The sequence below is a fragment of the Balaenoptera physalus genome (genome assembly GCF_965194825.1).
Source record: "Balaenoptera physalus genome assembly, chromosome: 13".
Classification (NCBI taxonomy): Eukaryota; Metazoa; Chordata; class Mammalia; order Artiodactyla; family Balaenopteridae; genus Balaenoptera; species Balaenoptera physalus.
Window position 1 is genome coordinate 86,701,878 of NC_138892.1, and position 13,100 is coordinate 86,714,977.

Genomic DNA, 13,100 nt, shown 5'->3' on the forward strand with positions numbered 1-13,100 from the left:
GTGTGGCCTCCTTCTTGCATGCTGCCTTTCTTTTTTTAGTAGTTTCATTATTTGTTCACACCTCCAGGAGAAGAAGTGGAGAAAGAAGATGAAACGTAAATTCATCAACTTTTTTCAACTACATCCTCATTGCCAAACTTCTCTGGTTCCAAGAGGGCTTGTGGGAGAGCACAGAACAGTTGGGGGAGCAATCTTTCGCTGTGCCAACAAAAATGTAACACAGGGCACACTTCCTCACATCAGGACCAACTGAATCCTCTTCAAACAGAAAGACAGCATCTGAAGTTAATATTTGACTATGGCACTGAAAGAAAAAAAAAAAAAAAAGTCTGGCTAAACCCAGGATCCAACCACCTGAAGGTTTCAATTACCCAAGTGCTGACCTGAGCAGAGAGACCGCAACACCGTGTGTGTGTGTGTGTGTGTGTGTGCGCGCGCATGCGTGTGTGTGTGACACATACAGAGTGTACACAGCTGAAAACGGATTGGCTCTGTTGCCTCCTTCCACAGGTAGCCTTAAACTAAGAGGCATGAGATTTAGTTTTTTCTTGATGACTTTCATATAGTTTGCTGGCACCATTTGGTAAGGCCTCTTAGGAGGCATTTGGAACTAAGGCCATACACAGGACAGCCAGTGTTTCTGATGCCGTTACGGGTACAGTCATGAGAAACTGAAAATACGCCCATGCCGAGCTTTTGTTTATTGGTGATGGTTTGAGGAATACAGAGCCCACAGGCAAAGTTGTGAAGTCGAGGGGACTTCTCTTGACACAGGCCTGCCTCTCTTTTGAATCCTCCTGTGTCCTGATGGTACCACCCGTCACCCCCACCCCCGTCATAGTGCCTGGCTCCTGTCCCCAGCAAAACAGGGGAGGACAATCTATCAGGACGAGTGAGATCCAGTCCCTAAGTGACAAGCTTAATCTCGTCCACGCCTTCGCATTACCCTCAGTATAAAAGTGCAGACCTCTCAGCCTGACTCCCTTGCTGCCCGCTCCGCCCTCCCCTTCTCTTCTCCGTCTCGTCTCCAGCCACACGAGGGTCCTTTCCTTCCACAAGCTCTGCTCCCTTCTTGCTGCTGGGCCTTTGAACACTCTGTTCTCCATGCCCGGAACACTCTCCTTCCCGCTCCCCCAGCCATCTCCCAGGAAGCCGGCCTTGACCCTGCAGCCTTGCTCAGCTCTGCCCCTCAAGCCCTTTCCTAGATTACCCGTGCTTCTCCTTTGAAAGTCCCCATGTCAGGGTTGGTCTTTCATGTCATGTTGTGTTCCCTCCTCAGTTGTCAGCCTGTGAGTGTCTGAGCTCTTACGTGTGTACTGCTGCAGTCCCAGCACAGAGCATGGCCCACAGCAAGTGCCAAATAAATATCTGCCGTGCTCTTAACTACACTTTATTGTTTCCCATGTGTTAGGGATACCTATTGCCCTGACCACGTCAATTTCTGCAGAAGTCCTCTTTCTTAGTCCCTCCTCAATGCGCATCAAAGCATGTGACCTTGCATTTCATGGCGTAAAGTAATTGGACAACTGCTAAATAGCTGACACAGGAGATTTGATCCACAGGCCAACAGTGAACTGAGACTTGGGGCCTTGTTCAAATGACAATATGGGCCAATCAGATTCCTCTCTGGAAAGTCTGGAGTTGGGATATGAGCATTAGTCCCGTCATTAGTGGATGTCAGAGACAGCCAGTCCTGATATACATGATATATAGAGAATTGGATGGGGCCGTGTGGGGTCTTGTACGGTTACTAAAGTAGAGAGTTGGTTGAAGCAGAAGAGCAGAACATATAGTCAGAAACAGACGTGAGAGACCAGGTGTCATTTAAGACTGAGAGAGACCAACTCCAGCTCCTGATTTTTCTAGTTCCCAGTTTCTGGGACTTCTGTTCCTTGTAACCAAAGGATTTGTGATTAGAACCCGTTGCCTCAAGATTTCTAGGCCCCAAGGACCCCAGTTAGTCCTTCCAGGTGAACCCAAGAGGAAAAACAAGCAACACCTGTTGCCTCCCCTCTTTGATGGGAGGGGAAGCAAAGGGGGTGCTGATCCCTGGGGGGCTTCTGTTACCTCCACAGTCCCTCCCCGGGGATGACCTTGCCTGAGTACCCACATGGCAGCATGACTGCTCAAAGCTGAGCACCTCTAATGACTGGGGATGCAAGCAAAGGTGCCCAATGGTACAGCTTTGATCTGAGTGTTCAGAGCCATGTAGCAACCAACCCCATATGCCAGGGTTTCACGAGTAGAGGCTGGAATAGCAAGCCACTTAAAAGTGAAGTTCTGGTATTCAGTAATGCCAAAGATTCACTGAGAGACAGAAAGGAATAATACTTATATAATGATGGCATTGAAATAACGTTTTATGTTTCACGAAACCCTTTTACTTAAACCACCTCATTGGATTCTTGCCGCAATCCTCTATTCGGTCACTGAGCTTTGCTAATTTTATATTCTGAACTTCCTTTGATTCTGTCTCCCTCTGTTCTTATATTCTTACTTCCTTAAGAATAAAGTTCAATGTGAAGAGCCTTGCAAAGTCACGCTAAGAATTTTGAACTTTATTCTTAAGGTAATGTAAAGCTCTGGCCAAGATTTGAGCAGGACAGTAATGTGTTTAGATTTATATTTTGAATGCATCACGGGGCTGCAGTGTGGATAATGGACTAATGGAGGGGAAGAATGGAAGCAGGCACGTCGGCAGCAAGGCTGCTGCAAGCACCCAGCAGAGAGACACCGGTGGCTTGGACGAGGTAGAGAACTGGGTATGAGGGCAGAAAGAAAAGTGCCCAAGGTGGGGATGGTGTTTCCATTATAGAGGATTAAGTGACGTCCAAAGAATATCTAAATCACACAACTTCCATTACTTTTGAAGGAATATCTACTTTTATTCTGATGATTTTATGGGTGTATACATATGTCCAAACTTATTAAATTGTACATTTAAAATATGTGCAATTTATTATATGTCAGTCAAACCTCAATAAAGCTGTTAAAAATGGGGAAAAAAATACATGTGGTCAGTATTTGTGGTCTAAGTAGAACCTGAAGAAAAATCAATGTTTAACCAAGATAGTATTTGAAGATCAGGTGTGTAAATAAGTTAGTGAAGATGCCCCGGAGTGTGAGTTTGACCTTCAAATGTCTAACATTTTTTTGTGGCTACTGTGAGGAAGTTTCCTGATTTATTTTTACTTCATCTTTACTAGGTTGTAAACAAGGTGTATTTATTTTCTTGGTGATCAATGAAACCCTGGCCATTTCCTCCCTAGGGTACTTTTAACCATGAGAGTTCTGCCTTCCATGTTTTAGGATGTTCCACTAAAATTTATGAACTTAATACAGAAATCTTATGTGTCACATATTTCATTTGAGTTTTTGATAGTTGCAAATGAAAGTTTCCTTATCTACCAGTTTTATGATATTAAATAAATCTCCACTTCATCATTCATCCTTGAAGGCACTATTTAAGCTTAATTATCCACATACATGGGCCACAGTCAACATAATAACAAAAAGAAATAAGAAAAATGATCAGGGCAATATATTTTAATGTACCGGGATTTAGCTTCCACATTTCTTGAAACATAAGATTTGAAGGTATAATGGCTAGTCCATCAATCCTTAATATAGCTTTTTAAGAAAAATAGTATGAAGACAATGCTCAGAATGGGAGAAAATATTTGCAAACAAAGCAACTGACAAAGGATTAATCTCCAAAATATACAAACAGCTCATGCAGCTCAATATCAAAAAACAAACAACCTAATTCAAAAAAAATGGGTGGAAGACCTAAATAGACATTTGTCCAAAGAAGACATACACATAGCCAACAAACACATGAAAAGATGCTCAACATCACTAATTATTAGAGAAATGCAAATCAAAACTACAATGAGAAGAAGAAGAAGAAGAGGGAGAAGGAGGAGAAGAAGGAGGAGAAGGAGAAGAAGAGGAAGAAGAAGGAGAAGAAGAAAAAGAGGAAGAAGAAGGAGACAGAAAAGAGGAAGAAGAAGGAGGAGGAGAGGGAGAAGGGAGAAGGGGAAGAGGGAGAAGGAGAGGAGAAGGACAAGGAGGAGGAGGAGGAGGAGGGGGAGGGGAGGGGAGGGGGAGGGGGAGAAGAAGAAGAAGAAGGAGAAGAAGGAGAAGAAGAAGGAGGAGGAGGGGAAGAAGTAGAAGAAGAAGAAGGAGAAGAAGGAGAAGAAGAAGGAGGAGGAGGAGGAGAAGGAGAAGAAAAGAATAAGGATATAAGAGTAAAGAGGAAGGGAAGGAGTCATCAGCATACAAAGGAGATCAACAAATATCTGGACATTGGGAAGAGGAAGGGAGCATGTTGACAGGAGAAGCATCCCTGGTTATCCCCCAAAAGAAGGGTTCCAGAGTCAGCATTCTCAGGAGAGCCCTAGGGAGGCTCTGGGCTCTGAATCTTCAGGAATAGAAGGCAAAGCTCAGAGGAGGACCTGAAAACTGGGGACCTAATTAAAAATCTCTTTAGAGAACAGCTGCACTCATCATCCCTATCTCCACCTCCACTCTTCAATGCAGAACTGCACCCTTACACACCACCCTGACATTTACCCCCATGCTCTTTTCTAAAGAAATGAAATAAATTGAGATTCCTAGTTAGCAGGTCATGCCCCGGAGTAAAGTTTCCCCAGTTCTGGAAGTTGGAAGTCACCTGCCAGTCATTATATCATATCCCTTTGTCTAAGCATGAACAGGCAACCAAGGATCACAGAATGTGTAAATAAAATCAACAGCACAAAACAGAAGGATCAAAATGAACAGCTCTCAAAAGGAACAGGGAGAATTGGAGAAACAGAAGAGGACTAGTTAAAATTTTTCATCAGTATCCTCAGGCTATCAATGAAGATATTGCATCCATAAAATAAGAATTGGAAGCTACCAAAATAGCAGATGGGAACAAGAGGTCAGATGATTCAGAGAGAAAATGAGCGAGATCTCTGTAAAGGTAGTAGATTTCTTATAACTAATGATTAAAAATCAGGATATTTTTGAGTATATGCTGAAAGCACATTTGCCTTTTAGGCTGGAAACATTCTCCAAACCTTCAGCTGTTCAGTGACAGTTCAATCAATAAACAGACACAATGTAGGAAGAATAACTTGATACAGGACAAAAATGCTATCAGCTTTGACAATGTGAAATATACACTGTCAGAAATAGGGAAGCAGAAGAGAAGGATAAAGATTGAGGTAAGGCTAAGAAAGTTGTACCTTCTTTCACAGGGTAGAGTCATGAGACTGTCTAAAAAGGTAATGGAGTAAAAGAGGGAAAAGAGGTAGTGGGGGAGCAAGTAGAGCCCTAATTATCTTATTTATATTTAAAATACTATATTAGCATCTAATTAGGGATAATACAATATACTGGGCTATAGCCCCATCTTTCACAGCAGGGACCTTTTAGATACTGCCTAACATTTCCAATCAAAGTAGGGGCGTAACCCTGTTATTTAGAGTTCTGATGGGAACTACCCCTGGAACTGGAAACAGCAATGGATAAGAGCAGATATTTACCTCTTGAGAGTGGGAGTGATAAGACCAGGAGATATTTTGCCCACAACAATCCTTCTGGAATATTTGGATTTTTTACCATGTTCTTGAATTATTTTCACACATATTTAAAAAATTCTGAAGTGTGTGTATAGACTTCACACTGAAATAAGAAGGATCTATTGCCCATCAAATATTATGAGTGACTCATGGGATCTGGGGCAATTTCATACTTTATCTTATTTGATCTATAACTAGTGAGGAAGGAGGTTCTGCTTTCTTGTAGCAGGGAGAAACCAAGACTTGGTACATTTAGTTGGCTCCCCGCATGCACCGAGGTGATAAGTGGCAGAGGTAAAGCCTGAGCTGAAGTCCTCTGATGCCACCTTCAATATTCTTTCTTCTGTACCAGTGGTCCTCAAACGTTTGGTTTCTGCATTCCTTTATACTTTTTTTTTTTTGCAATACTCCTAAGATTTATATTTACCAAATTTTAAAATCAAATATATAATATAAAATTAGGATGAAAACATTTAAGTGTATATGCTCAATGTAAATTAGATCTATGAAATCATATACTAGGGTGTAAACTCATGTATTAAACCTGAATATGAAACAATGACAAACTAGTGTCATGGCAGTTAATCAGTATAGAACCTTGCTGACTTTTCTTTTTTTTTTAATTTTTTTAACATCTTTATTGGAGTATAATTGCTTTACAATGGTGTGTTAGTTTCTTCTGAATAACAAAGTGAATCAGCTATACATATACATATATCCCCATATCTTCTCCCTCTTGCGTCTCCCTCCCACCCTCCCTATCCCACCCCTCTAGGTGGTCACAAAGCAAGGAGTTGATCTCCCTGTGCTATGTGGCTGCTTCCCACTAGCTATCTATTTTACATTTGGTAGTGTATATATGTCCAAGCCACTCTCTCACTTCGTCCCAGCTTATCCTTCCCCCTCCCCGTGTCCTCAAGTCTATTCTCTACGTCTGAGTCTTTATTCCTGTCCTGTCCCTAGGTTCATCAGAACCTTTTTTTTTTTTTTTTTTAGATTCCATATATATGTGTTAACACACAGTATTTGTTTTTCTCTTTCTGACTTAACTTCACTCTGTATGACAGACTCTAGGTCCATCCATCTCACTTCAAATAACTCAGTTTCGTTTCTTTTTATGGTGAGTAATATTCCATCATATATATGTGCCACATCTTCTTTATCCATTCATCTATTGATGGATACTTAGGTTGCTTCCATGTCCTGGCTATTGTAAATAGAGCTGCAATGAACATTGTGGTAAATGATTCTTTTTGAAGTATGGTTTTCTCAGGGTATATGCCCAGTAGTGGGATTGCTGGGTCGTATGGTAGTTCTATTTTTAGCTTTTTAAGGAACCTCCATACTGATCTCCATAGTGGCTGTATCAGTTTACATTCCCACCAACAGTGCAAGAGGGTTCCCTTTTCTCCACACCCTCTCCAGCATTTATTGTTTGTAGATTTTTTGATGATGGCCATTCTGACTGGTGTGAGGTGATATCTCATTGTAGTTTTGATTTGTATTTCTCTAATGATTAGTGATGTTGAGCATCCTTTCATGCATTTGTTGGCAATCTGTAAATCTTCTTTGGAGAAATGTCTGTTTAGGTCTTCTGCCCATTTTTGGATTGGGTTTTTTGGTTTTTGATATTGAGCTGCATGAGCTGCTTGTAAATTTTGGAAATTAATCCTTTGCCAGTTTCTTCCTTTGCAAATATTTTCTCCCATTCTGAGGGTTGTCTTCTAGTCTTGTTTATGGTTTCCTTTGCTGTGCAAAAGCTTTTAAGTTTCATTAGGTCCCATTTGTTTATTTTTGTTTTTATTTCCATTTCTCTAGGAGGTGGGTCAAAAAGGACCTTGCTGCGATATATGTCATAGAGCGTTCTGCCTATGTTTTCTTCTAAGAGTTCTATAGTGTCCTTCCTTACATTTAGGTCTTTAATCCATCTTGAGTTTGTTTTTGTGTATGGCATTAGGGAGTGTTCTAATTTCATTCTTTTACATGTAGCTGTCCAGTTTTCCCAGCACCACTTATTGAAGAGGCTGTCTTTTCTCCATTGTATATTCTTGCCTCCTTTATCAAAAAATAAGGTGACCATAGGTGCGTGGGTTTATCTCTGGGCTTTCTATCCTTTTCCATTGATCTATATTTCTGTTTTTGTGCCAGTACCATACTGTCTTGATTACTGTAGCTTTGTAGTAGAGTCTGAAGTCAGGGAGTCTGATTCCTCCAGCTCTGTTTTTTTTCTCAAGATTGTTTTGGCTATTTGGGGTCTTTTGTGTTTCCATACAAATTGTGAATTTTTTTGTTCTAGTTCTGTGAAAAATGCCATTGGTGGTTTAATAGCGAATGCATTGAATCTGTAGATTGCTTTGGGTAGTATAGTCATTTTCACAAGGTTGATTCTTCCAATCCAAGAACATGGTATATCTCTCCATCTGTTGGTATCATCTTTAATTTCTTTCATCAGTGTCTTATTGTTTTCTGCATACAGGTCTTTTACCTCCTTAGGTAGGTTTATTCCTATGTATTTTATTCTTCTTGTTGCAATGGTAAATGAGAGTGTTTCCTGAATTTCTCTTTCAGATTTTTCATCATTAGTCTATAGGAATGCAAGAGATTTCTGTGCATTAATTTTGTATCCTGTTACTTTACCAAATTCATTGATTAGCTCTGGTAGTTTTCTGGTAGCATCTTTAGGATTCTCTTTGTATAGTATCATGTCATCTGCAAACAGTGACAGCTTTACTTCTTTTCTGATTTGGATTCCTTTTATATCTTTTTCTTCTCTGGTTGCTGTGGCTAAAACTTCCAAAACTATATTGAATAACAGTGGTGAGAGTGGGACAACCTTGTCTTGTTCCTGATTTTAGAGGAAATGGTTTCAGTTTTTCACCATTGAGAACGATGTTGGCTGTGGGTTTGTCATATATGGCCTTTATTATGTTGAGGTAAGTTCCCTCTATGCCTACTTTCTGGAGAGTTTTTATCATAATGGGTGTTGAATTTTGTCGAAAGCTTTTTCTGCATCTATTGAGATGATCATATGGTTTTTCTCCTTCAATTTGTTAATATGGTGTATCACGTTGATAGATTTCCGTGTATTGTAGAATCCTTGCAATCCTGGGATAAACCCCACTTGAACTTTATACTCTTAAAAATTATTAAGAAGCCCAAAGACATTTTGTTTAAGTGGATCACACCTATTGATGTTTACTGTATTAAAAGTTCAAACTGAGATCTTTTAAAATATTGATTTATTAATCCATTTAAAAACAAAATAAACACCCATATAGTAACATATATATTTTAATAAATATAACTATAATTTCCAAAACAAAACATAGTCAAAATGGGGACATGTTTTTAAATATTTGTAAATCTCTGGATTATGGAAGACAGCTGGGTTCTCATAACTGCTCTGCACTCACTGTGTTGTGATAGCATGCATCAAGTAGCTTCTGGGAAGACTCCACTGTACAGATAAAAAGGGCAAATAATGTCTTAGTATAATTAAGAAAATAGTTTTGAGTTTATAACACCCCTGAAAAGGCTTCATGGACCTCCAGGACCTCCAGACTCTACTTGGGATTCCACTTTTTCAGGAAGTTTTCCTTGGTCTCCCCAGGAAGAATTCAGTCAGCTTCAGTGTTGTTCCCACAGTTCATCCCTTGAGCCTCAAGTTAGTTCTAATGTTTGTATAATAGTTGTTGACAAATCCACGTCCTTTACTAAGCTGTGAACTCATCTCTGGTTCGGTCCCCACTCAGTGCCTAATACAGGGAGATATAGTAGGAAATAATCACTGTGGGATAAATAAATAAACGAAGCCCAACACAATGTACCAAAATACCACAATAGTATGAGCTAGAGTGTCCCGGTAGAGAAGTAGGGCAACCAAGCTAGAATACAGTGGCATTGTTAAGAAGAGCTAGCAAGTTAAATGAATGGGTTTGATTTGCATCTCTGCCACTTACTAGCTGTCTGACTTTTGAGCAAGATAGTACATCTCAGTTTCCTCATCTGTAAAATAAGGATAAAAATAATTCCGACTTGTAAAGCTGTTGTGATGGTGACATGTGATAATTTATGTAAAGTTATTATCTTTATAATGCCTGACAAATTATGAGCACTTTTACATTTATTATTACGTCTATCACTGAACGGGCAAAGCTGGCACTCTATCTCCACCCTTTGACTAATAAGTGGGGCAAAAAAGGGGGAAAAATACCTCACTGGGAAGAAGATCTTGCTCAATGACTATTTATTCAATGAATTTCAAAATATAAAATATCAGATTTTGAACTGAAGCAAATTTCCTCTAGCTTACTTGGAATTAGCAAATCATAGACCACAGGGGAAAATTAGAGTAATGACAATAGATGATTAGAGAATAAGAGGTGAGACATACAATTCATGGATGTTTGTATAGATTTTTCATAGCACTTTGTTACTTTGAAAGGATTTCAATAGTGGTAATCAGTCCACTTGTTTGGATCCTAGTAAATACATGAAAACTCAAATTAGGTCTATATTCTGAAGTCTTCTTTAAGGTCATTGGAGGAAGATGGTCTGATAATGGCTTAGGACAGTTCTTACTTAGAGCAATGGGCAAATAATGCCATACATTTTGAAGGCAAGTTTCTTAGGTCAGCTTTATCCTATACTTATTGAGTCACAATGAGAATAATTTATTGCAGTCAATCCTCATTTAGCTCCTAATTTTAATGATGTGTAGTAGCACTGAATGTTCACTTACATGGTGTACACTCAGATGTACCAAAAAATGCAGTTTCTTTATTTCATTATAACTTTTCAGATTTCTTAAGTCCCCACATCTTTGGGGGGTTACAGAGTGTGAGGGTGGCCAGTGGGTTCATATTTTGTTTAATCTGCAGACGTTAATGCTATCCAAACATTTGCACTATCTCTTCAGATAACTCAGCTTCTGCTTGGATGACTTCAGGTTAAGTGCTCAGCCATTCAGAAGTCGCCTCCCTCCTCTGTTCTTCTCTTTGAAAGCTTCTGGGTGTAGAAAAGGGGGCTGAGGCTTTGCAACCTTATAGGAGGAGCTTAGGGGAGATGCAGGGGGCACTGATCCTTGGACTGGTGACTGCTGAGGTGTGACAGGTGCTGTCTGACTTTTGAAGGTGAAAACTTAGTTCCCAACACTGGAATCTGGTTCAGATTATTTGCCTCTAAGTCTTCAACTCTTTAGCTTCCCCTCTCTGTACCTAAGCCTCTGCTGGTCTATAGGCTCTTTCTGCACCCCTGGGACCCTTCAAGGAGAGCCCCCTTTAAGGTCACATATGTGAGCAGGAGGAAGCAGTTGCTCACCTCTTGACCCGTGTTGTCCTCTGCCCCAATGCCATCTCCTTCACGCCATCTTTGATGTGTACCAAGCCACAGGCTGGAGCTTTATCTAGGGGCCACAGCCTCTTCTACACTAACCTCAGAAAAGTAAGACATTAGTCCAAATGTCCTTCAGCTTCCATATACCTATCTGGGTGTTTCTAAAACCTTACTTACTAAGCCTTCAACCTCACGTGGGAGATAGGAGTGTGAGTTTGATTATCTGACATCCATCAAACTTCTTGTCTTCCTTGCCTTGGACCAGAAAGGGCAGGATTCAGCCTTTCTGCTTCTGCTGTGTCATATCCTCTCTTCTCCTCCCTCAGCCATCCTCATAGCTTAACTCTCTTAAGGGGGAAGAGCTATCCTCTCTGCACTACGGAAGAAAATCTATGATTTGAATTATCATGGCTTAGTCTTGATAGTTAAAGAAATTTAGAAAGTTCTTTCTTTCTGGGCAAAATCTGGCTTAAATGACTATTGTCTTTTTGAAAATCCTATTTTAATGTCAGAGGCTAAATTCTAACCCTAGGAAAGCCCTTCGCATTCATTCCTTCCATAACATTCTTAAATCCTCTCAAGGCAAATGGATGTTTCTGGAAGAAATAGGAAAATATATGAGAAAATCTAATTAATATATTTCAAAAATATCCCCCATTATGAGTGATTGTCATTACTCCAAATCCAGGCAATATTATTGGACAACATTAATTTGCATATTAACTGAGAGCTTTCCAACTGCTTTTGAAAGGCTGAAACAGCCAAAATTGTTAGTAGAAAGCAGAATCAATTCTTTGGGAGTTTCAAAACTAATGCTTGCTGAATATAGGAATATTTTTCAAAAGTTCCCCTAGAATTCCCTAATTCCTGTCAGCTAACAAGACATTTGATGTTGGATGACTCACCATTATCTTGAATTATTTTTTCTAAAACTAGGCTCAGAATCTGTCTTTTAAAAAATCTAGCCTGCTTTCTTTATCTTTTAATCTTGTTAATGGTACCACATTTCTCCCAACCTGACAATCATCTTCAGCGCATTTCATTCAAACCACATTTGAATCAGTTATACATATACATAACTGATTCACTTTGTTATAAAGCAGAAACTAACACACCATTGTAAAGCAATTATACTCCAATAAAGATGTTTAAAAAAAAAAAAAGAATAAATCAAAAAAAAAAAAACAAACCACATTTGAATGGCAGGTACCATGTTAGCCACTGTGGTTTGTCTAGGGCACAAACTCCACCCTCAGGGAAACGTCTATATAATGTCCTCTACCTAATCAATCACTAAGTCATACAGATTTTTCCTTGGAAATGCGTCTCATGTTTCCTCTTGTCTCTCTTTTCTACTGTCACCATGTCCTCACATTTGAATCACAGCCATGGCAGTTTGATGGCCACCCCCTCCACATCACCTTTCTCTTGCCGCCCAGAACACATCATCTTCTGATACTTCTTAACCTCACTGTTGTTGGTGCTCAATAAATACTTCTTAGATTTAATTCAGTTTTCCAACCTGTGCACAGATGACTCTGACCAGCATAAGAACTGTATCCAGAGGTAAGGAGAGAGGACGGTCTGTAATGCCAATGTGATTTCATTCATATGGAGCAACCATCCATGCTTGCCCCCTCCTCCCACTGGGTGGTCCACTACTGCCTCAGGATACTGGGTCAGATGGATTCCTCTTTGGATCATTCTGGCATTTTTTGAAATTCTTTTCTTCGTCTTTCTATGGATGCCTTATTGCATAATAATTTCTTAGTGCCTCTTTCTTCGGTGTTTTGTGTCAGCCACAAATTTAATCCTATGAATATGTTTTCCTTGCTATCATTTCATTCTTACTGTCTCAGAACATTGAACCGCAGTGTTAAGGAATGGTGATACTATTGTCTTAAAGACTGCAATGTAATGTGATTAATGGCTATGTTCGTCACTGGGGAAAGAGGGGAAAGAGCAGGGTGTTTGGTATCTAGATTCCAGAACCACTTCTACTTCAGAAAAACTCCCACTTCCCCTTGCTCCCGTGTGAGTTCTTAGATCATCATGAAAAACACAGAATACCACTACATCTCTTCAGAGAAAAACTTGCAGTTTTCTCAGATGGTACGACTGTTGGTAAATAAGCTTATCTTTTTTGAACGGAGGGAAGGTCTTTCATGCCTATTGGCTCTTTGGGTTGGTGGGGGT

The 13,100-nt window shown here is 39.9% G+C and overlaps 1 protein-coding gene across 1 annotated transcript in view; it reads right to left on the reverse strand.

Moving 5' to 3' along the window:
• Positions 1 to 7,353: 7,353 nt before the first annotated feature.
• LOC309640513 (uncharacterized protein) overlaps positions 7,354 to 13,100 on the reverse strand; it is a gene marked incomplete at its 5' end in the record, with an annotated part of 63,948 nt that continues 58,201 nt past the window's right edge. Inside the window, 2 exons of the mRNA XM_082419268.1 lie at positions 7,354 to 9,325; positions 10,890 to 11,500. Coding sequence (XP_082275394.1) covers positions 11,420 to 11,500 — 81 coding nt within the window. The 3' untranslated portion in view covers positions 7,354 to 9,325; positions 10,890 to 11,419. The remainder of the gene's footprint in view (positions 9,326 to 10,889; positions 11,501 to 13,100) is intronic.